At 39.1% G+C, this 26,116-nt stretch overlaps 2 protein-coding genes across 4 annotated transcripts in view; one reads left to right on the forward strand and one right to left on the reverse strand.

Annotated features, from left to right (window-relative positions):
• Positions 1–6,628, reverse strand: part of LOC148351968 (otoferlin-like) — a 32,092-nt gene extending 25,464 nt beyond the window's left edge. Inside the window, exons 1-10 of the mRNA XM_088353703.1 lie at positions 6,588–6,628; positions 3,779–3,845; positions 3,568–3,694; positions 3,411–3,465; positions 3,201–3,332; positions 2,842–2,904; positions 2,685–2,769; positions 2,227–2,386; positions 1,971–2,157; positions 1,160–1,346 (exon numbers count right to left, since the gene is read on the reverse strand). Of these exons, the coding sequence (XP_088209829.1) occupies positions 1,160–1,346; positions 1,971–2,157; positions 2,227–2,386; positions 2,685–2,769; positions 2,842–2,904; positions 3,201–3,332; positions 3,411–3,465; positions 3,568–3,694; positions 3,779–3,824 (1,042 nt within the window). The 5' untranslated portion in view covers positions 3,825–3,845; positions 6,588–6,628. The remainder of the gene's footprint in view (positions 1–1,159; positions 1,347–1,970; positions 2,158–2,226; positions 2,387–2,684; positions 2,770–2,841; positions 2,905–3,200; positions 3,333–3,410; positions 3,466–3,567; positions 3,695–3,778; positions 3,846–6,587) is intronic.
• Positions 6,629–9,636: 3,008 nt separating this feature from the next.
• Positions 9,637–25,559, forward strand: LOC148351969 (uncharacterized). Of its 3 annotated transcripts, XM_088353701.1 has the most exons (14): positions 9,640–10,025; positions 12,083–12,157; positions 12,256–12,419; positions 15,101–15,200; positions 15,336–15,452; positions 15,646–16,070; positions 16,206–16,333; positions 16,408–16,616; positions 18,714–18,879; positions 18,945–19,113; positions 19,290–19,394; positions 21,265–21,315; positions 21,395–21,605; positions 21,787–25,559. In XM_088353701.1, exons 1-14 carry the CDS (start codon positions 9,941–9,943, stop codon positions 21,795–21,797), a joined length of 2,016 nt encoding a protein of 671 aa, XP_088209827.1. In that variant the 5' UTR covers positions 9,640–9,940; the 3' UTR covers positions 21,798–25,559. The 3 variants fall into 3 exon arrangements, with proteins under 3 accessions (XP_088209828.1, XP_088209826.1, XP_088209827.1); XM_088353702.1 differs by lacking the exon at positions 21,787–25,559 and having other exon boundaries at positions 9,637–10,025; positions 15,670–16,070; positions 21,395–21,619; XM_088353700.1 differs by lacking the exon at positions 21,787–25,559 and having other exon boundaries at positions 9,638–10,025; positions 21,395–21,619.
• The last annotated feature ends 557 nt before the right edge of the window (positions 25,560–26,116 follow it).

The raw sequence follows: 26,116 nt of genomic DNA on the forward strand, positions 1-26,116 counted from the left end.
TGGCCGCACGAAAAAGTTTTGCGCTGCTCAAAACTTTAGACCACGGGTAACCGCGGGCGGCACACGTGGTACACACGAGGTAAAGACGCGGTACGAACGTGCTAGGACTTGCTACGGCCGCGGCCAAGACGTGGTTACACGCGGGTAGGACGCGAAATTTTAGCGGGTAATCGCGGGTGGAGCACGGTCATAGCACGTTTGTTCTGCGCCTGTATCGCTCTGTTATCACGTGCATTAGCGTGTGTACCGCGTGTAAGCACGGTCAAACGCGATGCAGCCGTGGTTACCCGCGATAAGGACGCGGAATAGTCGCCGGCGTCTGTTTCGCGGGCATACCACGAGTAAACAGCGGGTTTAGCCAATTTTGCACATTTTCCACCACGTCTGCTTTACGGGCAGAAACTTCTGGCCGTGATTCAGCCTCGATACGCCCGTGAAAGGCTGTGTGACCGGGCCTTTAGGGAAAAATTCGATTTTAAAATGTTACTGCTTCAAATCTGAATTAGAATTCAAGTGAAGGTTGGGTTTTGTAATTTAGGTTTCAAGAAAATGTGTTTCAAATGGTGGTTGCTAACTAGGGTAGGGTTATAAATTTTAATCTAAATTATATTAATGCTTCAAATCTGCATGATAATTTAAGAAAAGGTTCAGTTTTGAAATGTGTGTTTCAAAGAAGTTTTAGTGTTTCAAATATGAGTTACAATTTAAGTGAATGTTGGGTTTTAAATTTGGGTTTCAAATGGTGGTTGCAAACTAGTGTAGCGTTTTATGTTTAAGTTAAAGTTTTAAGTAAAATGCTTTAAAACTAGATTATAATTTAAGGGAAGGTTCAGTTTTGAAACTAGGGTTTTGAGGAAATGTTAGTGCTTAAAATCTGAGTCAAAATATGAGTGAAAGATGGGTTTTTAAATGTGGGTTTGTTGAAAATGGCAGTGTTTCAAATGGTAGTTGCAAATGTGTGTAGGGTTTTGAGTTTGAGTTCAAGATTCAGGGTTTTAAATCAAGGTTTGAACCCAAAATTAGGGTATTAAATGTATTCTTTTTTCAAAATTCTTTCAAAGACCCATTCCTCTTCGATATTTGATATATTTGAAACCAGAATGAAAACATCAGACTCAAGATTAAGTTTTATAAATTGTGGTCTAGTCGTTGGGGTCACCTTTGTCGCCATCGTTGGAGATCTTCTTCAAATCGAGGAAGTGCGTCCCCATGGCCACATCGTTCACTTTGTCCGAGTCACGGATTTGGATCTTCATGCGCTTGCACAGTGGTGGGAACATTTCGGTGAACACAATCTGCTCGTTCCAGATCGGTTCATAGCAGCTCCTCTGAACCGACGTCTTACCCTGAAACACAGATCGCGCTCACTTGGCTTTTTTGGGGAGGTTTTAAGTAATATAGAGGAATTGTTTGGGTGCTTAGTAGAACAAAAATATGGATAGTCATGGGAGGGTTTGTAGTCTGGGTCAGGGATTTAGGAAAATGTTAAGGTTTATGATTGGGGATATAAACAAGGTTTTGTCAGGATCTGGCATTCCATTTAGCCCCCTTGGGGGCGCTAACCTCGGGCGAGTGGCTGGAGGTTGCTCACCTGCACCTAATCAGTTACCACATGTGCACCCAAACAGTTACCACATCTATACCAAATCATTACTCCTTATTTTGACTGGCTCTGACACCAGAGAGGATCATGTCCGGTTTGGTTTGTTTCTTGTTTGGACTCTTTGTTATTTGTTTTGGTTGTGACTTTGTACCCGAGTTTTGTTAATGCACAACAATTTGTTTTTTAACATGCCATTCTCAGTTTCTGTTCCCATGCATATTGTGTCCAGTCCAAACGTGACATGGTTTAGGTCGAGTTCAAGTCTAAAAAGAGTTGGTTCCACCCAATTCATGTTAGGAACGGAATGAAGCACCACTTGGATTTGGCCAAAATAGGGTTGTTAGAATTCACAGTGTACAGGGATTACCTTCTGCCCAGCAAACTGCACTTGCACATAAGGGTCCACAAGGTCTTTGTTTTCCCCAATGAAGGCCTTTTTGACATTGGCCATAATGCTGGTGTTCATCCTCGGCAAACCCTCTGCCTTATAGACCTTCAAGTAGTACCTCGCCCACTGGCGCTCTGCCGGGACCCCCTCAGGGATCAGCAGGTTTCTGAGTACAGGAAAAATAACCCGTACGTAACGATGCGGCACATAAAGTTCCTGTACTTGAAGTGGTTACCCTTCAATGTCGTCCTCATCGGATTCGGTGGCCTTGTGCGGGGTCTTGATGGTGTCCCCCTTTGCGACTACGGCCACGTCACACTTGACGTAACCCTTGCACCCTGCCGTGATGTCGTCCGGATCAGACAATAAGGCCCATTTGTGGTTAAACTGATGGTCTTAAATGAAACAGAAGAAAACAATTGATTAACAAGAGCCAGGGAGGAAAATGATTCGTTTTTTTTCTTTTATTCATCATGTATAAGTGACTTCAGCAATGAAACTCATTCATTGCAAAACAATATCTCCTTTATTATTGACTAAATTTTCTTTTGAATTTGCTGTTTTGGTAGTCAAGGTAAACCATGTCTAATATAAAAATATTACAATTGTGGGGCTATCAAGTGACATCCCTATGTTAAGGAACTACCCTAATTAGTAATAATTTGGTAGAAAACATTTCCCACATGCCCTCACCTGGTTGGGAATAAATGGTCCCGACGTCCATTTTAAAAGTGCCAACCAGCGTACCACTTCGAAGGAGGTTTTTTGAGTGGATGACCTGTTTCAGAAGATACAGTTTAATAATTCAGTCATTTTTTTGTTTAATTTTACTAAACATAAACTCACTTACTGACAACTTGAAAATCTTGTCAAACATTACATCCGGGGGGACGTGGAAGTCAAAGACAAAATACTGTAAAATAAAACGTGTGCAAATGTGAGCACATGAAATGTGTGCTCATTTTGTGACCCAAATTATTAATTTTACCATCATTATTGGAATTATTATTGCTTAACATTTAAATACATATATGACTGTAATAATTCTCAGTTTCCAGTCAAATCATGTGTATTTGTATAGCCTTTAATCCCAAGAATTTTTAAAGGGCTGTACAGGTAATTGTTCAAGTTTGGCAGTTTGTCATAACCTCTCTAAAGAGAATTTTAACAGATGACCGTCATAAATTTGAATTAATGGAAGGGACTAGCCTCGCTGTAATAGGGACAGTTGGTTGACTCCTTCATAGACGTGTATTTCTTCTCTTCCCCAATCTCCACACACACCATGGGGTCCATATTGAGACCCACAAGCTGCCGAGCCTCGATCACTGTCACGCTCACCTGCAATTAAACAAGCAAATGCAAAATTCAGACATTATTGTTGACAATATCGTCCTAACCTCATTTTATTAGTCTTACTTGATAATCTACGGGCCGTCCTGAACTGGGTTCCATCTTGATGTCAGGTTTGGACCTGTTTATCATAGTGCTCAATCAACATAACGATCCAATACAGGATTTTTATATAGCTCCAAAACTGAGATAGACACAAATTGTATGAAACAAGCGTTAGGACCTTTTATTGGACACATTTGTGGTAACAGCAGTCACGGAAGCAAGTGAGACAGTATCCGGGTCGAAACGTCCTCCCATAAACGTGGCCTGGCGCTCTAAATTCTGTGTCTCCAGGACTGCCGGCTCATCTAAACAATCCAAAGCAAAAATTAACGTTCTCGATTACCTCTTTTGTCGTTATCATTTTCTCGGTCCATCCTTGAAAGCCCTACCTCCATTCTTGTCCTGTTTGTGTCCACGGTGCTTACCGCGCTTCATGATTCAAAAGCTGGACTTGTTCTGGTTTTGATAGAAAAGTTTCTATTTTAGTTTCTTTACTTATTTGTGTGTAACAAGTAGCAAAACCTTTAACAATTAAATCATTCTTACAGCCAAAATAAAGGTACAATAAACGCCTGTCAATATTGTCTGTCCACGTGTATTGTTTCACCATTTGTGTTAAAATGTCAGTTACCCCATAACAGAGATTACAAACTTAGTTTGGCTCTGGGGCCTGATCCAGACTTTTTGTTCTTAGGCCGTCTCAGTAAAAGAATGTCAACTTAGAATGTTTATCTTACTGTAGTGTTTCAGTATTGTGCTTTGTCATTCAGTCTACTGTAGTATCCTACCCTAAATATTGCAATCATGGATGGATCTTTTCTAAGCATATCACATTCGTTCACAAACAATATGAAAAAGGTCTTTTCGTGTTTTACATTGAATGTGTTACTGTTTTATTTGAAGCGTGAGTGCATGCAGTTTTACACCCGAACCAACTTACCATGCTATAAAACTCAATACTGCCCTTTAGGGGCCAGAGAGAGCATTTAATTTGCATATAATTAAAAAATGATAACTCTGGACATATATGACCTAGAGACCTGCTTCTTTTTTGTGATTGTCATACCAAAAAAAATTTGGTAACTGCTAAACAGATAAAGATGGCTGCGCACAACTAGTACTTTTCTTAAAGCAAAACAAACACATTTTTATTTACTTTTTAAGAATTTTTCATTTATATTTATTCATTTTTTTAACCTAATTTATATGTGATACTCTTTTTAATACAATAGTGTTCATTTAATGTGTACAGGGTTCGAATGGGTGCTTAAAATCCTTGAGTAGTTTTTTAATGTGATGTTTTCAAGTTCAGGAAAATTAATTTTGGGTGAAGTGTTGGAAAATGCTTGAAATTGTTGCCACTGTCATGTTTTTTGGCAGTCTGACTCAATAGACCACACAAAAAAATGTAGAAGGAAGTATGTGAGAATTAGGCGGGCATGCTTGCTCTGGTGGCTTGTCATTGTGGCGTTGTCATGTGAAGCCTCACACCCCCCTACTGGTTGCACCTAAGAGGATAGCTCTATTTAGAAAACTGGCTCTTTTGGCTCAGCTCAATGAGAAGGGCTGGCCCTTTCGGCTACCAAACAGCTCCTCAGATTTTTTTAATGATATATTATCAATAATAATAGAACAATATGCACCAAATTATTTAATAATTAGTAAGGCATCCCTGCAAAACATATGAAATATAAATCAAAATATTCACACATCCAGAAAAAATGTGTTAAATACAAAACATTCGCTTGTCTTGGGATCAAGGGATCCCAGTTCGAATCCCGGCTTGTCCGTGTTACATGTCGAAGTGTCCTTGGGTAAGACACTGAACCCCTAATACCCCCAATAAGCAGGTTAGCGTCTTACATGGCTGCTATACAAGGCCGCTATTGGGGATTGTGAAGCACACTGTAAAGCGCTTTGGGAAGTAATTGACTTGAAAAGCTCTATATAAATGCAGATCATTTATTTTGAAGCTTTTCTCACACTGAGCAGATTTAAAGTCGAACAACAACACACATTCCCTGAAAATGCAAAACAAAAAATTTAAATTAAAAATATATAGTCTTTAGTGCAAAAAATATATAAAATATAAAAAAAATCATGATTTACAATTCTATTTTAACCAACTTAGACACAGATCCTTTGAAAAACACGCAAAAAATATAAACTAAAGTAAGAAAAACAAAGATCAGCAGCCGATTGAAAGATTGAATGCACTCTGCAATATCAATACAATGGGGATCATAGTTTCTGTTTTTACACATAAAACACTTACTTTCTTGACTTCTATATTGAATTCAATTATTACCCAACACCTACAGAGTCCTCTCCGAGTTTTTAACCAAGTGTGACGTTACCAAGCGTGCATTGTTGAAGCGGAATGGCAGAATTCATGTCAATTTATAGCAGCCCATTGACACAAAAAGATCGTAGATCATAGAACGAACAGCGCAAAATAGCACAAAGTTTGTACTAGTAGAAGAAAGAGACTTTATTTTAGTCATCAAAACCAACAAAAACGCAGGATTTCTTCCTTTGAAGGTACTGGAAAAATTAAAAATGTGACCATGAAAAAGGTTTATGAACCCTGTATGTAGTATGAAATGTTATTCATACAGCTTTTGATTTTCCCATTGAGTATCTGACTTCATAAGATTTTGTATGTGTTTGTCTTGCTGTCGGTCACTCCTCTCGAGGGATATGACCAGGATGGATAGATATATGGATAAAAATGTTGATACTTTTCAGGGATGAATCCTGCGTGAACAATTTGGGAAGCTGAACTTATTTTAGGCGCTACTTTATGTAAAACATTACAGATATTAGTGATTGTATCATATACAAATTATTTGAGAAAACTTAGCGTATGTAAATGGAGACCCACCAAAATGTGTCTCAGGTCTCATTTTGCAAAATAAATTCTATGTGAATTCCATGATAGGGCTTATGCGCCCTGTTTCATCCATGAAAAGGTGCTTTAATTATTCAAGTGACCTCACAGAGGATCCATTTCACATGCATTGTGATCATAACAATGACACAAAACAATACATGGAAACTTTGAGTTACGTTTTTTGCGAATTGATTTGTCTAACATTTTAAAATCACTTGAATGCAAACCAAAATACATTCAACTAAAATTTGATAACAAAATAAAACACATGAAGTAGAAAGTCAGACATAAGGATTGATACTTACTAAGTAAAGCAGTGATGCTTAAATCGATGCGAGATTGGGTTCCAAGATGTTCGTTTTACCCCAAAATCAAGAAGAAGAAAAAAGTTAAATGTACATCTTGGACGTTTTTTACACAACGCAGTCCGCAATACAAATGAGCTTGACAGGCAGACTTGGGAGAGATGTGATATGCGCACGATGAATAGTGCATGAGTGCTGAACTCGACACTAGTAACTATAACTTATGGCTGCTGATCGGCCAATCAGCACACACCCAATACAACAAAATACATCGCTGGTGTTAACATTTAAAATTTACTAGGATTTTGATTTGGAAATATTATCAACACAAGGGATTCACATTTGTTTGCGGAGTATTTTGTTGGTTTTAAGTATTATTTCAGTTTTTTTTACTTCCTTTTTCTAACTTGTTAACTTGCAGAAGTAAATAATTGTGCAAAAATAAATTCTTGTTCCAATGTGACGTCAGATTAGTTTGTTGATTTTAAGTATAATTTCTCTTTGTTTTTACTCACTTTAACATTTAAAAATAGTACTCAAAATTACTTATACAGACCAAAACTTTCTGATATAAAGGAGGTAAATATTGGGGAAATTTTAGTATATTTATTCATCTCATTAGCTGCACCGCTTATCCTCAGTAGGGTCGCGGGGGTGCTGGAGCCCATCCCAGCAATCATCAGGCAGTGGTCAGGGGACACCCTGAACTGGTTGCCAGCCAATCGCAGGGCACACAGGGACAGACAACTCGCTCGCTCATTCACACCTAGGGACAATTTGGACCGGCCAATCCACCTGAAATGCATGTCTTTGGAATGTGGGAGGAAACCGGAGTGCCCGGAGGAAACCCACGCAAGCACGGGGAGAACATACAAACTCCGCACAGGAAGACCAGTAGCTGGATTTGAACCCACACAGGAGGTTCCCAAGACCTTAGAACTGTGCCGCACATGCGCTAACCACTGCGCCACCGTGCTGCCCCAGTATATTTATTATTTTACTAAAATCGAGTACTAAATGATTAATACAATTATTTTGAAGGTGTAAAAATTTGAAACAAAAAATAACTTAAAATAAATGAAATATTTAAAATATAATTTCAAATAAGTGTTCTCTTATTTTAATAAATCATATTTAGATAATAGATAAAATGGAAAAATAGCTGCCAGTGGCGCAAGCTAATTGATGTTGAAAATATGATTATTTAGTATTTTTTTAGCACCCATCCATTATCTGCACCGCTTATCTTCAGTAAGGTCGCGGGGGTGCTGTAGCCCTCCCCAGCTATCTTTGGGCAGTGGGGAGAGCACACAGACGGACAACTCTCTTGCCTAGGGACAATTTGGACTGGCCAATTAACCTCACCTTTTTGGAATATGGTAGGAAACCACAGAGCAATCATGGGGAGAACATGCAAACTATGTCAGGAAGTCTGGTAGCTGGATTTGAACCCATGACCTCAGAACTGTGCCGCAGTCGCCTGTATTTATAGCACGATTTTTAAAATATGTGGACTTTTAAAAAATGAAAGCATTAATATTTATTAATTGATTTTTAATATTTACAAAAAGAAGAAAAAAAGTGATTAATACTTAGAAAGAGTTTTGAATTAAATTATTTTAATCTAATTGCATTTGGTTTGAAACTAGTTCAAACAAATGTTGCCATTTTCAAATAGATTTTTCTATTTTAATAAAAATATTTCTAAATAATAAAAAACAGAAACATCATTCAAATATAGCAAAATTCATAATTTCATAATATTTTAGATAATTCAGTTTGAATGCATTTGCTTTTTAACCTGTTAAGCAGATATTTTGTACTGTATGTAATATCGTTGATCATTTATCAGTAAATGCAAAGCAGTGCAGCAGACTAACTTTTCTTAGATGCACACGGAAGTTTTAGTGCATCATAAATTGAGATCGTTTTCTGTACTCTACCTGGGACAAAGTATTTTGGTTTTTGTTTTTTCAAAAGAGGGAATTTTATTATGTAATGTTCCATTCACACAAAATAAAATAATGAAAGCAAAAAAAAAAAAAAATCCAAAAATTTTGCTTCAAGTGTAAAAGGCAAGGAAATTGGGATGGTGTTATTCAAGGGAGCCAATCTTTGGATGACCTGGGTCCAAGTCATCGTCTCATCAATTACACATAAACTTTGAGTCTTAAGTTGCTGGTGTCCAATGAAACAGCAGTCAATTATTCACACGTTACGCTCACAATTAGTCGCTGACAGCCAATGAAGAAAAATTATAGTATCATTATTTTCACTTACACAAGCACAATGGATAGGCATCTTAGTATATTATTTCAATGTAATGATCATATGCTCATGTTGCTTTTTTAACATTCGGCTAAATTGAGCTGTTTCCGAATAAGTCGCCACACTGTTGAGGGATTGTGCTCTTAATTACTGTATAGTACTGTTAGTTCAGTGGCGCTCAGCACTGAAGACCGCTGTCATCAAAAGCTTCTCACCCACCCATTTTGAAGTGATATTATATTACTTTTTAGGGACTTCTATAACACTGAATTGTGAAGGGATTTTGATCAATGTATTGATAAGTCTAAATTTTAGTAGACACTCAACAAAAAGAGGTTACCTGTGCTTCCTTGCACTCGTTTCAGTTGCACTAGACAATACAGCGACATCTAGTGGTCAAAGTATATACTAGTCCCTTTGAATCCACAGCTCTCATATTTGGGATCCACTTATTCCGTGTACGGTGTCAGGTTATATTGACCTTAGGTGAATGGATGGATTTGGGCAAATCTGTGTGGGTGTTGGGCAGGTGGATTGTCTATGGGCATAAGCTGAAAGGAAGAGAATGGACACAGAGGCAGTCTTTAACACGAAATAAAATATTTACTGGCTTTTTTCAAACATGTAGGTTGTAAAGAATTTTAAATACTCATTTTTGAATCGACTATTTAAACTCCCCTATAAAACAACAAATAAAAAACAATTCCATCTTTTTTGCCTCATCAGCTGAGCAGCCAACGTCATCCCGTCTCTGTTGCCATGGTAACGGCTGTGACGACAATGGGAAAGCTTCCTTGTGGCCACTTCCACCCTTATCAGTTATTAAAGTGACACAGCCTTTTTTTCTCCCCCCCCCCTTCCTACTCTCAGATTGAAAGTAAAGCAGAGCAGCACACCAGGGAGGAGGACGGCCTTTTTATAGGAGTGTAACTCCTGAGTGGAAGAAGAAAAGCTCTGTTCGGTCCGATGATGGCCGAGCAGCTGACGCGGCGGGGCAGCAATGGGCCCCCAGGCTTTTTCGAGTAGAGAATCGAGAGGAGGAGAAGGAAAAAGGGGAGGAAGACGGATCTGGAGCCTGCGTCGGTATGCAAGGTTCCATTGCCAGAATGCCAATGCAGAGGAGCATCACCTCTGCTTGGCAGGGTCCGGTAAGGAGAACCACACGAGAAGGTGAGTCCAAACAGCCTTGCATAACCGGAGATGATGAAATCATATCGCAATTGCAAGACATTCCGCACTCATAGGCGACAATTCAGGTTTATGCGACATAAGAAATAATCCAACATTAGGAACATCCTGATGCTTGACTGATAATTGTACATGGATGTGTGATCTTCCACGAGAGTTACTCTTCATAGGATGACATGAAAGTACAGTACACAACAACACGGGTGCTAAACCACCTCACGTGAGGCAGTCAGGTGATTTGATGTAATTTATTCTTGTCAGATACAGTATTCCCTCCTAGTATGCAATATTCTTTCATTGCACTATTATTATAACTCGGGCCAGTCTCTAAGGATTACACTGTAAATATTGTTTGCCTATTTATTCTGACAATCATTTGTCTTATTTTTCTCTTTAAGGTATAAATTTCATGTTTACCCTGGAGTGTCATATCTAATCTCTTGCATACAATGTTTCACCACATTGATATTAATGACAATAAAGACAATTGTATTCTTTTCAGTTATATTATATTCCAATCTTTTGGGAAGATTCAATAATTGAATCTGGATTTGGATTGGTGGTTTGATCACTTTATTTAGTGTCTGAGTTTTGTTTGCAATCGATGTGTTTTTTCGTTTGTTTGTTTTTTAGAAACTTGTGTTTATGTCTGGGTTAGTTATCTTACTTAGGTTTAGACACTTGATTTGGTGAAAAGGTCGACTTATAAAAGAGTTATTTGATGTACAATAAAGGTTATAGCTCAGATTAGCTCAGATTTTTGCAAACAGTTGGGAACATGTTGAAATAACCAACATTTTGGAATCAGAAAGCTATTTTTTGTTAATCATTAGCGCAAATGGCTACTAGTTTAATGTGCATGTCGTGTTATCACCATGTTGTTACTATGTTTTTATTACATGTTATCACCTGGTTGTTGGAATTGAGGTTAGAATAAGCTCAGTCAAGCTCAGAGTTATTTACATATATAAATTAAAGGCATATTTGGAAAAATTCATGCAATTAAAGACACTGATCATGTTAATGATTTGTCATGCAAGTTAGAAATCTCATTTCCTAGAATTTCACAATGACCCATCATTGGTGAGCTGTTTTTAGAAGCAGTCCGCAGGCTATTCGTGTCTTATAATAGTGTGAGTTGGACAACAAAATTTTAGTTCAAAAGGTTATTCTGATCCATTATTTTACTGATATTTTCCGATTTTAGGGAGTTATCCTTGCCCTGCAAAAAAGAATGTTTACCCCATTGGCAGAAAAACTTTGCAATTTTAACTATTGTTTTACTATTTTGGTGTATAATTTCAAAATGTTTTCTGTAAACAAGATATAGTCCCCCTGGCCATTAGACTGTTAAATGGTCAATCTAACATATAGTTAACTTAAATCTAAACGGCTGATAATCTGTCTTTTTGCACTACTGGCAGTTTTTATAGCTTGCCACTCATTGCACATTGCTCTCTGCACTATGGTAATTACAGCGTTATTGTTACAGTGTTAATGTTACTGTGTACCTGACTTGTTAACCTGGCTGCCCATTTTGCACATCTGGTTAGCTACTCTTCTTGCACTATCGGCACTATGGTAAAATACTATACGTAGCCAATTACAATACAACTTTATTTATATCTGTACATTCAAGGAAACTGTGGGGGTCAGATGCATCGACATTTCGTTCTGTATACACGTGTACTAGAATGACAATAAAGTAGATCTGAATCTGAATCTGAATCTGAATATAATCATTGAAGTTAGCATCATTATCCCACATGACAGATGGTAGAAAATTTCTTGTCATTTTAAGCATTATTATCTCCAAATGAACACAAATTTCCAGCTTATTACACAATTTTTCAAATTTGAAGGATTATTTTTATATTTGACAAGTAAAATAAGTTCAATTATACAGTGAATTAAGGCTACAATTTTTTTTTTTTAGTGTGATTCAACAAATGGAAGTGAATAAAATATAGCCTTTTTTCTTTCTCAACAACATTGATGTATTGTTTTAAACAATAACGTATTTGTGTCTTTCATTGTAGTGGCTATTGGAACAAATGTAGACGAGAGGCTCAAGGCTGCCCGGGAAAGAAGAGAGGAACAACAGAAGCTACTTGGTATGCTAAGTAGCAAGTTATTTAAAATACAGTACGTCCTTATCGTACATTAGACGCATGAGTGAGTCCATTTCCACATTTGTGTTTCCCAAATGAAGCCTCACGAGTGCACAGTAGATTTGAGCGTGAACAACGGGCCAAGCTCCACTATGAGCAGCAGCTACAAGAGCGCCAGAAAAAACTCCAAGAGCAAAAACTCAAGGAAGACCTCAGACGTGCTGCTGTGGAGGAGAAGCGACAACAGCGTCTCAAGCAGGAGAAAGTGAGATTTTGTTTAAAAAAAGAAATTGATTCTTAAATAATCATGGCAAAGATTTGCAGGTCAAGACAATACTAGATTTCAAGCAAGTTAAGTAAATTCAAGTATCTAAGAGATATTTTTTACCCTGAACACAAGTTCAGTGAAACACACATTTGAGAAATTGAAAGGTATTTTTAAAAATCTTAAAGCTAAGGTTGGGTGAGGCGTCCCTACCGGGGTTGCAGAGCCGGTGCTAAAGTAAAGGCTAAGCGGCTAGCGGCGAAGTGGCGATATAAGCCCACGGTACCGTCCATAATCATGGGGAATGTCAACTCCCTACCGAATAAGATCGACGAACTGGCTGTGCTTGTGAAAGACATCAAAGCATACAGGGAGTGCAGCTTGCTTTGCTTTACGGAAACGTGGCTCACGCCTAGCATCACGGACGCTAACATCGCGCTAAACGGCTTCTGCGCTGTTCGGGCTGACAGAGGGACAAAAGTCAGTGGGAAGCGCAAAGGAGGGGGACTGGCTATCTACGTGAACACGAGGTGGTGTAACCCCGGGCATGTAAAAACCAAGATTTCTATCTGCTGCCGTGATGTCGAACTTTTGGCTGTAAGTCTCCGTCCCTATTACATGCCCAGAGAGTTCGGACACGCCATTGCTGTCATTGTTTACATCCCACCGCGCGCTGATGCGGAAGTAGCGTGTGACGTCATCCACTCCGCGGTGGCAAAACTTCAGACACAACACCCGGAGGCTATTTTTCAGGAGAACCAGAACTCACCCGGTTCCTGTAACCATCAAGGGAGAATGTGTAGAATTTGTCCAGACCTACAAATACCTGGGTGTGCAGCTGGACAACAAACTGGACTGGACTGCCAACACAGAAGCTCTATGTAGGAAAGGGCAAAGCCGACTTTACTTCCTCAGAAGGCTGGCCTCCTTCAACATCTGCAAAAAGCTCCTGAAAATATTCTATGAGACAGTAGTGGCAAGCGCCCTCTTCTATGCGGCAGCGTGTTGGGGAGGCAGCGTCAAGAAGAAGGATGCCTCTCGTCTCAATAAACTGGCTAGGAAAGCGAGCTCTGTTGTGGGCAAAGAGCTGGACAGCCTAACAACAGTAGCTGAGAGACAGGCACTGAAAAAGCTGAGGTCAATCATGGACAATCCATCGCATCCGCTTCACAGCATTATCTCCGGACAGAAGAGTAGTTTCAGTGACAGACTGCTGTCACTGTCTTGTACTACGGACAGACTGAAGAGATCTTTTCTTCCTCATGCCATGAGGCTCTTTAACTCCACCTGGCAGAGTAAAGGCCCACATTAAACCACACCACCTACATTGGATATTACCGAATCTTACTGCATTATGTGTTCTGTGTAGCACTATTTAGTTACTCTATATAACATGCTAAAGTGGGCATTTGCACGTCACACTGGGTATTTGTATATTGTATTCTTTTGGCTTTATTATTGTATTGTTCTCAGCTCAGGGATGCTGCTGGAAATGTGAATTTCCCTTAGGGGATGAATAAAGTATCTATCTATCTATCTATCTATAATCAAAAAATTATGAATACAGTGATACCTCAATACTTGACCATAATCTGTTCGAGATTGGAATTCCACCTCCGATTTCTTCCAGTGCAGAACCTTTTTCCCCTCCCAACAGAAATTATGGCATTTATTTTTATGTGTTCCGATGCATTCAACAATATTAATTAGATCTGTACCTGCAAAACACTAATTATTTGAATACAGTATATACATAATAAAGATAAAACATAATAAACATAACAATATTAACTATTTAATCCATTAATTTTACCTTTTGAGCAACGGTTCAATGGAAGACACTTGTACACCATACTCGTATTTCAGAAAGATTTCCATCTTTACTTCGGTCATTGTTTTCCTCTTTTCCTTCCTCCTTATCACTATGTTTTCCAAGGACCAAATTACTGTTGGCCACAAAAGGCAAAAAACCACACTAAATCAAAATAAATTCCCAACGTTTGTTGTTGGACTGACAATCTCTTTCGAAATAATGCTATGTATTTGTGCTAAAGTAGCCAAGATGGACGCTTCACTGGGCCAAGCATTTGTCTATGTTTTGGGGTTTAAGTTTTGATTCATCGTTGTGACAAAACAGCAAAAATTACTTGAATTTGATTTTTTCGCATGTACGTTATAGTCGTTCGACTGGCAAGGTACCATTGTATTATAAAAAGGGATTCTATGATACAATAAATTTGAGGTTTCTGTCATGTCTATTGAAATTTCAGCTTCTTCATGTCTTTCGTTGATTTAAAAAAAGGAGCAAAAGGGTTAATGGTGTACTTTTTTCTTAAGACGCTGTCAATAAACTGGGTTATACGTTAAATATCTAAAATATTCAATGAGTTTTTTTCAAAAGGGCACCTTTTGAGAGAGAGAAGACAAAGTTTCTATCTGTGTATGTCAGAAGGATCCCCTCGTGTAGACTCCTAATTAGCATTGTTTATCTGGGCCTGCTTGACGTTAAGGTTTACAATCAGGTACCATATTTTGGTAAGGGTTTAGAATAAATTTAAGCTTGAATCGCTGATATCATGCTTCAAATTAGGCACTCCATTCTAAATAAACCTCTATTTTAATGCTAAAATTGACATCTAGTTCGGAATATACATAATTGACCATGTGTTTCCACCTATAAGGAGCGAAATGAATCTGCTGTGCGCCGGACCCAGGAAAAGAGCCAAAGAGCTCAACAAAACTTCAGTCAGAAGCTGGAAGTCAAGAAACCTAACAAAAACGGTAACCCGAGAATCTAACACTGTATGTTTGTGTGTGTGTAATTCTTTGTGTTTTTTTAACTTCCTATTCTCAAGAGGAATAACTTTTCCTGGCACGTCTAATCTTAAATTTAACGCCGCTCCATTCACACATTAGCTCCACGTCACATAGTGGTCAGCCCCTGGGAGAAGAACCTGGTGAGTCGCCTGCTAACCCCCACAAATTCCTATCTGGCTCGGAGCAAGAACGCTGTTGGCCAGTCAGGAGAAGAAGGTACTGACCCAGCTGCATGCAAGGCATCATGGGAACGTATTGTTACAAAACAAAGGAAAGACCTTGTGCCTTTTTGATGACTAATGCTTTTTTTCTTCTGCTTTCCTCACACACATTTCCACTCTGTCCACTCTTTCTCATTCTAACAATCCATGCACTTTCCCAATCATAATGGCAATAAACGCCGGCTCAGTTGTTCATATTTGTCGCCGCGCAGTTTCGTTTTACTCTACGACCAGTAGCAGCCCGAAGATCACCCCACAGAAGCCCCAGGACCGCCGATCTCAAGTCCAGAGGCCTCAAAACCTTAGGGTCCAACAGCAGAAGCCGCAAATTCAAAGAACCACAAATCAAAGACCACAGATCCAGAGACTTCAGAACCTAAGACCACAGGAGCAGAAACTCCAGATCCAGAGACCCCAAATGCAGAGACACCAGAACCGCAGACCACTGGAAAAGAATCTCCAGGTCCAGAAACCCCAAGTGCAAAGACCCCAGAACCAGAAACCGCAGATTCAGATATCACAGATACAGAGAACACAGAACCTAAGACCACAAAGCCAGAAGCCACCACCATACCTGAGTCCGAGCCACGTCAAAAGCAGAAGCTCCAGCAGTGTAAGGTGACACTTTGATATAAAGTAGTTATCACAAATAGTGATCCTGTGAACGGCCAACGGATCCAAGTTCTTAATAAATATTATGTGTGGTTCCAATACAATACGCTAACATATATTTATATGTTTGCTTCAGCCCAAAGAAACTCCACCACACAACGCTAACAAGAAGACTCGAAACATGGGTCAACATGCTCGCTCTCCTCCAAACCACAACGCCTTAACTAAAACAAGCCAAACAGCATCATCACGATCTCCAGAACGGTAGGTAACCACTAAAGTCCGTGCTTATATAACATAGTGTATTTGTAAGACATCGCTTTCTTCTCTCTTGGAAGGTCCCAGAGAAAATCAAGCCGGAGGCACTCCATCCCTCTTCAACTGGACCTGGAGTCCGTTCCAGAAGAGGACGTTCCGATTTGCGAGTCTGCCATGTTGCCAGGCAACTCTCGGCCTGCCAGGGCCTGTGCCGGAGACGAAACAGAGGAATTGCGTGACATTCCAAGTTTTGAATCGGAAGATGAGACAAGAACTGAGGGGGATGGCAGTGAGTTCCAACAACACTTTGAGTCGATGAAATAAGATTGTGATCGTACTTGTCTTTGGTAAATCAAGTTAGTTAATCCCCTGATTAACTCCAAAGGTTGGACCCTGCCAACAGCCTCGTGGATCTAGGACTTAAGTTTGGTTTGGTTTAGTTTGTTACTCAGTGGTTTGTCAGCTTTTGAACTGAATCCATTCCAGGTTGGCTGTTGAAATCTGATTTAATCAAGCTCGAATTTATAGCTCCATAAGAACTCACGGTAAATCCATTAATCTGGCCCGTACTACTTTATTCACTAAAACATATATTCAACCAGCAGTTTAATCCTAAACATGTAGCTGTATATGACTATGATGTATACATTTATTAGAAATAATTATACCTCCATACAATCACTTCTTTGTTCTTGATAAAACCCGAAAAAATAGACTTAGGTAAGCAGTATTGGTTAGTGACATCAATGACACGAGCACCACTCTCGAGTTAACTTATGATCTGTTTTTATAATTTAAAAGTAGCAAATGCTTTCTTCCTTGTCACCTTCCCTTTCTCAGTTGGTTTCTTGAAATGTAATGAAAGTTTAAAAAAGAAAAAAGCGCAGAGTACAAAAATTTTCTTAGAGCTCTGGCCTAGGTCCATTCAGGATGGATGCTGAATGAGAAAGAACGCCAATCGAAAGAGTCGAGACCTGTGAGGCATGCGCTTTGGCTTGACTCGGCCGTGCTCAGCTGTTCAGACGGGCCTTTGGCTTGAAGTCAGCCATTCGGAAGCTGAATTTTGATTGAAAGCAAAGTCACATTTTTTAAGAACTTTTGTTTGAAGGTTAAGTTGTTCGATGGCGGATTCATTCAACAACTGAGTTAGGTATTAGGATAGAAGTGAAGCATTTAAGCTCAGATTTCAGGTATGTCTTGAGTTTCACATTATTTCTGAGATAATTTGAGGCCACCAGTTCTTGGTTGGTTTTAATTAATGGAAAGTTTTCAATTTAAAATTTATGGTCTGTCCCCTGATTCAAGGTATTTCAGGATAAAAATAAAATTGAGAAAATTCCTGAAACGCAGTGACGTGCGGTAAAGTTGGTGTTTACTGAGCAACAGTGCGATTTACAAATAGATGAACCTACATCTTATTCATTGACTTCATGATCCTGCCAGTGTGAGGACTGAGACGACTTACTAGGTTTGTCGAGGATTAGTATGGCCCGGCTAGCTCAGTCAGTAGAGCATGAGACTCTAAATCTCAGGGTCGTGGGTTTGAGTCCCATGTTGGACGACTCAGATCTCTTGGCGACACAGTGGTGACTGGAAAACTGGTCTGCCTTTCAGGTCAAAAGTCCTGGGACCAATTTTAGCTACCAGGCTCCCTGTGTGGCAAAAAACATGCAGTAAGGCACAGTCAGATTTACAAATGAATTAAATCATATTCATCATTTAAGAGGCAAACGAGAAAGCAATATATATACTGTAGAGTAGAAAAAAAATATTTTATTGTTCAGCTTTAACTCAAAAAAACTGCTCCTTTCGATGTTTACTATGTTTGTGTACTGTTACCCAATGCATGTTGGTTTAAGATCAGGCAATGGTGTAATTGTAATCCTGTGCAGTCCTTTGAGACATTTTTGTGATTAAGGGCTATACAAATAAATGTGACTTGACTTTGAATAAAAGCATCAATTGATAGGTAATCCTCAATTATGAAAACAAGGTCATGCAATGAGTAATGAATTACTGGACAGCTTGACTTGTTGTTAGCTTGCTCATAGTATCACTAATTCTATTGTTTGCACCATATTTGAGTCCTTGGTTTCACTATCGCCCCTCTGCTGTGTGGCAGGAGAACTGCGTGCCTTACACTGCATCAGCAGACGCTCAGAAAAATAATATGTTGCATAGTAACTGTTTTAATAAATATAATGTAATGTGAAAATTCAGCAATTTGGAAAAAGGAAATCCCAAAATGGTAAAGGTAAATGAGAGAGAACTTAAAATCTGAATAAATATAACCATTTAACATATTTTTAACTTAATATTTCTATGATGCACGTGATTGCTCTAACACTAATGTAATGATGACAACAGAGTTCATTTTCCTTCCCAGGTCCCTCCCTGATGCCTGACCCTCCACCCGAAGCCACACTGAGACCCTCGAGTGGAACTTTAGACCCAGAAGAGGCCTCACGCTTAATGGCCGAGAAGAGGCGAGGGGCTCGGCTCCTGAAAGAGATGGAAGAACAGGAACGCTCAGCTGCGGCTGAAGCTGAAAGGTATGGTGAATTGCTAATCTTCAACTGCAGCCAAGACTTTGTTGATTTGTCTCCTGAACGTCCAGGAAAAGTCGCGAGGAATTGGAGCGCCGGAGGGCAGAGGAGCGAGCCCGCCAGCAGGCCGAGGCCAAGCGTCTGCTCGAGGAAAAGCAAAAACGAGAGGAAGAAGAACACAGAAGGGCGGAAGAGGAAAGAGCTCAGGCCATGATGGAAGCAGCTCTTCTACAAAAACAGGTAATGTAATTGTATTTGAAGATCAGCTTATGTAAACCTAACCCTGCACCAGGATTAAATCAAAATGCTAAAAGATGAAGAGGACATTTAAGTATTAATACTAGATTATTTTTCACGGTAGATTTGAAACTTGTTTAATTTTAACCTGAGTCAAAGAAAACTATTGACACTTTCAGAGGGAGGAGGAACAAGCCAGGGAGCAAGAAAAAGCAGCCCTGTTGCAGAAGGAGCGTCAAATGGTTGCACAGAAAGAGGAAGCGGAACGCCAAGTCCGGAAAAAGGTGAAATCCATTCTTTTTCATTCCAATGGCATTTTCCAGACACAAATAAATTAAACTCAACAGGAATTTTTAGAAGACGTCAGCAAAGGAATAATGAACAATTTATTAATTTTGGTGCAGATCTGGATAACTTTGTCTTATATTTGAATTCGTTTCAACTAATCAGGGAATAAAAATACTGATCCTAATGGGACACTTGATTTGGTTATAATAAACGACATATAGTACATATTAATGACATCAAACTATTTAGTGCTGATACAAAATTAGGACTTTTTAGTAATGATTGATCAGTTTTGTGTTACAAGTACTGTATTTGTATATACAGTACGCTATAATAATCACAAACTGCCTTTGAAAACTAAGTACATTGATAAATAAAATGATAAAAATTGAAAAATGAAATCAATTAAAAGAAGAAACAATCCAAAAATTCGTATGCACAACTAATAAGGAAAAAAACAACTCAATTTTTAGAATAAATAAATGAAAAATAATAATAACTAATACGAATAAATTAGGTCTAAAGCCAGATTCGTACGAACCAAAAACAACTACTAAAAGTACAAATAATGTAAATCAAAAAATGAATCAAATCAAATACAAATATAAAAATGTAGTTATTAAGAATACAAGCAAAATGAATAAAAATAATAAAATAAAATACGAAAAGTAAAACAAAAAAGTGCCAATAATATTTGAATTAAAATAAAAAATGATACAGACAAAATACATAATTAAATGTAATGTAAATAGAAAACAAACTAAAAATAAAAAATGAAAACAAAATCTGATTTAAAAAAAAGAGAGAAGAAATAACCAAATAAAGCAAATGTAAAGGAAAAAAAGGACGAAAACACTTAAAATTCAATTTCAAAAATAGATTAAAAACAAATACAAAAATAATACAAGGATAATGCCATATAAAAATGATTGAACAAAATGCTACAATATAATAAATGATAAAAAAAAGTATTTTAAATAATATTAAAGCTGATGATTTTTAATTTTTATTCATCAACATTTTTTCAAATGTATTGTTTTTTGTCAAGACCAGAACGGAGACAGGACCCACTTGCGTGCGTTTCTCTTAGTTTTATTGGGAAAAGGGAAAAGGATAGTACACACGATCCGTAGATTGCGGGGAGCAGGTTGCTCAGACGCGGAAGTGGTATTTCCTTGGCGAGCGGTGGCGGTGTCGAGAGCGGAAAAAACAGGTCAGTATCCGGGACGGGGGAGCAAAAATCGTGGTCAAGATCAGAAAAAGGGTCGGAGCCGGGAAATAGACAGGAATCAGAACAGGAGAGAGTCAGGGTCGAAAGGCTTGCCTAGCGTAAGATGAGGTTCGCAGACGGACTGACAACCGGTGACAGAAAGACGGGGGTTTAAAAAGTGACAGGGAGCCAATCAGCGTCCGAGGTAGTTGGCGCCAAAGGAGCAAGCTCAGGTGCCTCGCATCAGTAATCATCACAGTTTTTAATTTATGAACAATAGCATACCTCAGATTATTCTTGCCAATGGCTGGTTAAACCCTCTCTAATTCACCGGCCCGTTGACGGACAGTGAACCATTCAAATTTAATCCACAATTCATGGTAAATTTGGTGCAATCAACTCAACAAAAAAAACATATATTTGGAATGTAGGAGGAAGCAAAACAAGCGATTTGTTTTTATTATTACTGTTGTCGTAATAGTAGTAGCTGCGATAGTGAAACATTGATGCAAGTGTATTACACGTGTCTTACCCCAAAGCAGTTAAGATTTCCCGTCCTTTTGTACCTCAACCTGACAAATCATATATGCATCTTGACAGAAAAGATTTAACATTACTCCAAATGTATGACACTTCAAACTCTTCGGCCCCTACAGCGACTGGAGGAGATCATGCGGAGGACCAGAAGAACAGTTTCTCCAGATACGGTGAGGGGTCTTGTGATCCACACAAACATTGCACTTCTTTGTCTCAGCAGAGTTTTGCTCTTTTTACTTGTGCCCACAGAAATCAGGGACGGTGAGCATCTTACCAAAGGACAACAATGTTTCTGCTATACGGGATTCTGTCGAGCCGCTGGCGGATTCGAAGACGTCGCAATCGGTAATGGGCAACAATGACGTCAAAGATGACTCGGTGCCTGTGGTGGCCTTCAAAGAGCGCAGGTCTCTCCGGAATCTCACGGGTCTGGAGGACATCCAAACACACCAACGAGCAGGTGAGAACACGTGAGGTTCAAAGGCAAGGGTCGAATAGTTGTTGTTTTTTTTTCAGCTACTCCATAAAATTACGATTTTTATCAATCATTTTCAAAACCAAGTTTTATCTCCTATCTGATGACAACTTCTTATGACCTTACCTTGTTTCCTCTTATTTGTTCTTGTCTTTTTTTTCTTCAGAAGTTATCTGATCTTCAACTTCCGTGGAGACACTGCCATCCTCTTCAAAGAAAGAAATCCTTTAAGGATCAATTCAGCACAACACAACCCATCAAATAACTGTCTTTTTCCTAGGTCTTCACATCCCATTTGTGAATGTTTTGTCCCGTATAGTCACAATCACAACACCATTAAAGCAGGGGTCACCAAAGTGGTGCACACGAGCACCAGGTAGCCCCCGAGAAAACGTGAACTGGTTTTGAAAATACCTCACCAGTGATGGGTCATTGTGAGATTCTCGGAAATTTGATTTCTAACTGGCATGAGAAAGTTTTGATCAGTGTCTTTAAATACATGATCAACTATTCCATTTTTTGTTTTTTAATTTAAAAAATATTGCCCTTATACGAAGCAGATGTTTAGTGGTTGACTGAGCCTGTTTTTGCGCAACATCAGAACATTACAACATGGTAATAGCATAATCGTAACATGGTAACAACATAGTAATAACAGTTGTTATTTTGGAAATACAAACCACGGGAGTAGGCAAACATTTTGAGTCTTGGGCTACCCAAAATTACAATATTTGGCAGAGCCGCCGGACTGTGAGGGTAAAAAAAATATTACAGTAGTAGGATTTTTTTTTTTTGTCTGACAAAACAGAGTCCCGATCTAAAGAAAACCATCATATTTTGGTAATATATATGAATGAATATATACAAGCAGATTCTTAAATATACATTTTATATTTGCCAAGAACCAGAACAGGATCAGGACCCAAACGCATGACACAAGCCTTTTATATTATGGAAAATGGGGAGTCATGCACGTTAGGCAGCAGTCTGGCGTGAAATGATAGGAAGCCAGAGGCTGACGAAATCGATACCAATTGCCCGAGTAGATATCCGACAGGTGGGGTCGATACCAGACAGGACGGACAGACCGAATTGATCATAAACAGGATATCGAAAATAAAGAGGACAAACAAGACAGGAACAAAAACTGGAGAGAATAATAAACAGGACAAAAATAGACGGGAACGAATCTAGAAATTGATATTAAACAGGACAAAAATAAACGGGAAAATTACCGGACTGGAAATAAAAGCAGGAAAACAGGAGCGAGTCAAAACGCACGTCTTGCGTCCAGGTTCGTGGACGGGCTGACAAAGGAAAAATGAGAGCACTCAGCTTAAAAAGACGGAAAGCCAATCAGTCAATGAGCAGCAACTGGCGCCACATGGGCGGGGCCAATTGGGCACCATGGCAACCGTGACAATATTTGCTTAATAATAAACTTTTTCATCAAATTGGTTTCTAAACGCTCGGAATTGACGCAATTAAAATTCTAAGCACTAAATTTGATAATAAGTAGTAAAAAACTCTGCACAAGTATTTTCACAATAAACTTGGAAAATAGAATAAATACATAATAAAAACAAGTGCAAATACTTATAAATGCCCAATTGAAAATATTTATATTAAAAGTGACATTATGTTTTATGAAAAAATATCTATTAGCGATGAGGAGACCACAAAGGGATGCACAGGACATTTTTCAGTTCTTACTTTTTTATTATTTCAACTCTTTTAATTTTGTTCAGAAAGCCTTATGGGCCATATGTGGCATGCAGGCCGTACTTTGCCCACCCCTGGCATAGATGATAATTTCCAAATATAATTCACCCACTGCTCGTTTGCAAGGCAGAATTTGTAGTGGTTGACTAAAAACATTATCACCCCAGATCTATTTGTTACAACCTGGTAATAACATGATACTGTCAAAACCAGAACGGAGACAGGACCCACTGGCGTTGCGTTTTTCACAAGTCTTATTGGAAGGAGAAAGGGTTACACCCACGATTTGGTAATTGCTGGACGCGGAAAGCAGGTCGCTCTTAACACTGAAGTCGATCTTCCGTGGTGAGCGATGGCGGTGTCGGGAACGGAAAACGGGTCAGTAGCCGGGACAGGAGAGCAAAAACGTGGTCGGGGTCGTAAGCGAGTCGTAAGCCAGGAAAAGAGAGTAGACGTGGTCGAGGACATAAAGAGGTCGAAAGCTGGGACGGAGAGTAGACGTGGTCAGTATCCAAAACGGGTTGAAGCCGAGGGACAGACAGGAGCAAAAACAGGTGGAAGTCAGGGTCGAAAAAAATGGCTTACCTAGTGTTAACTGAGGTTTGCAGACGGACTGACAAACGGGGACAGATAGGAGTGGGTATAAATAGGGACAGGGAGACAATCAGAGTCCGAGGCAATCGCCGCCAAAGGAGCGGGCACAGGTGATTGACATCGGTAGTCATGACAAATACTATAGTTTTATTTTAGAAATACATATGAAACTGGTAGCTTTTGTGCTAGTCAATTAAAAAAAAAAGTAACTCTCAGCTTCAAAAAACATTGGTGACCCCTGCTGTAAGGTATTCGTTGCAGTAACAGCGCTTTTAGGCGCTTAAGAATGGCACGGAAAAAAACTGTTTGTACTAGTATGCACAAACACACATTTACAAGCTGCTAAAGAATCTTGAAGTAGTTCCCAAAGCCTTTTTTTTTAAGTGTTGGATGATGTATTTTTGCACAAATAGAAGTGGCTTTGCTCAATATTAATATATGCAATCTTAACCAGGGTAGTTTATTCTTGTTAAAAGAACGTGTAGAAAACAAATCTATATTTATTGGTTTATTTTTTTCCTCACTTATAAGAAAGAACTCATGACAACACTTTCATTTAGTTTATCGTTTGTAAATAAATGATCCTCACATACGCCATGCTGGCAATGCTATTTATGTTAAGCTACAATATGTCACAAAAGTGAGTACACCTCTCACGTTTCTGCAGAGATATCATTATTGTGTTTAATTGAACGACACCGAAGAGACATATCTTTGACACAATGAAAGGTAGTCGATCTAAAGCTTATGTAGCAGTAAAAATAATGTTTCCCCTCAAAAAACTCAAAATATAGCCATTAGTAGCTAAACCCCTTGTAAAATTTTGAGTACACCCTGAAGTATAAGTCCCTGAAGTTCAATATTTTGAGTGGCCAGAACCACTTTGATCCTCCTGGCCATCGATTTCACCAGGGCCTCCCAGATTGCCACCGGAATGCTCTTCCACTCCTCCATGACAACATGACTGAGCTGGGGGATATTTGAGATCTTGTGCTTCTCCACATTCCACTTGAGGATGCCCCAAAGATGTTCTGTTGTAATGAGATCTGGAGACATGCCTGGCCAGTCGATCCCCTTTATCCTTAGTCTCTTTAGAAAAGCCTTGGTCATCATAGAGGTGTATTTAGAGTCATTGTCAGGCTGGAACATTGCCCGAAGCCTCATTTCTCTGGAGAGAGGGTATTATTCTCTGCTCCAGTTTTACACGGTACACACTTGAGTTTGTGTTTACCTTAATGAAATGCTACTCCCTAATTCCAGTTTCACTCATGCAGCCCCAAAATGACATTCCCAACACTATGCTTGACATTAGGCACGAGACAAACACGTGTGCACTCCTCATCTGGTTGCTGCCACACATTCTTCACACCATCCGGGCCAAATAAATTACCGTAATCTTTGTCTCACCTGACCAGAAGATAGTATCCATGGCCTTTGTTGACAGATTTATTTTCATTGTGTCAAAGCAATCTTTCTTCAGTGATGTTCTATTAAACATTATCATGAAATCTTTGCAGAAATGTGAGGGGTGGACTCACTTTTGTCACATGCTGTATTTGTTTAAGGCTGTTTTGTTGACTGTATAACATATTAAATTAAATAAAGAAAACACCTGAAAACCATATTAAATGTCTTGTCAATGTTAGCACAGTTTTGTCCTATGCCCACATATTATGTAACAACGCATGTTTAGAAAAATATTTATTTATATCTTATCCTTCATTCTTACTTTTGCGCAGTGCTGTTACTATATGTCATTGTTCTATTTTTATTGCACTACTTTATGATACACTTACAACTTATACCAGTCTACAAGTACTACATTTGTCAAGACCAGAACTGAATCTGGACCCAAATGTGTAGCTTTAACCACAAGTTTATTGATAGAAAGAGGAAGGGCAGCGCCCGCAATCCGGTGATCGCTGGAAGCAAGCCGCTCACAGAATTGGAATTTGTTCTGAAGCGGAAGTGGATCTTCCGGAGCGGAAGATCGTGGTGTCGAAGACGGAAAAAGACAGATCGATATCCGGGACAGGAGAGCCAAAATGTGGTCGGGATCAAAAACGGGTCGTAAGCCGGAACGGGAGAGCAAAACGTGGTCAGAGTCAAAAAACGGGGAGATAAGGAACGGACGGGTGGAAAACGGGTGCAAAACGTGGGACCGACGAGAGTCAGAGTGC

The sequence above is a fragment of the Urocampus carinirostris genome, chromosome 15 (assembly GCF_059441175.1).
Source record: "Urocampus carinirostris isolate Australia breed hairy pipefish chromosome 15, RoL_Ucar_1.0, whole genome shotgun sequence".
NCBI lineage: Eukaryota > Metazoa > Chordata > Actinopteri > Syngnathiformes > Syngnathidae > Urocampus > Urocampus carinirostris.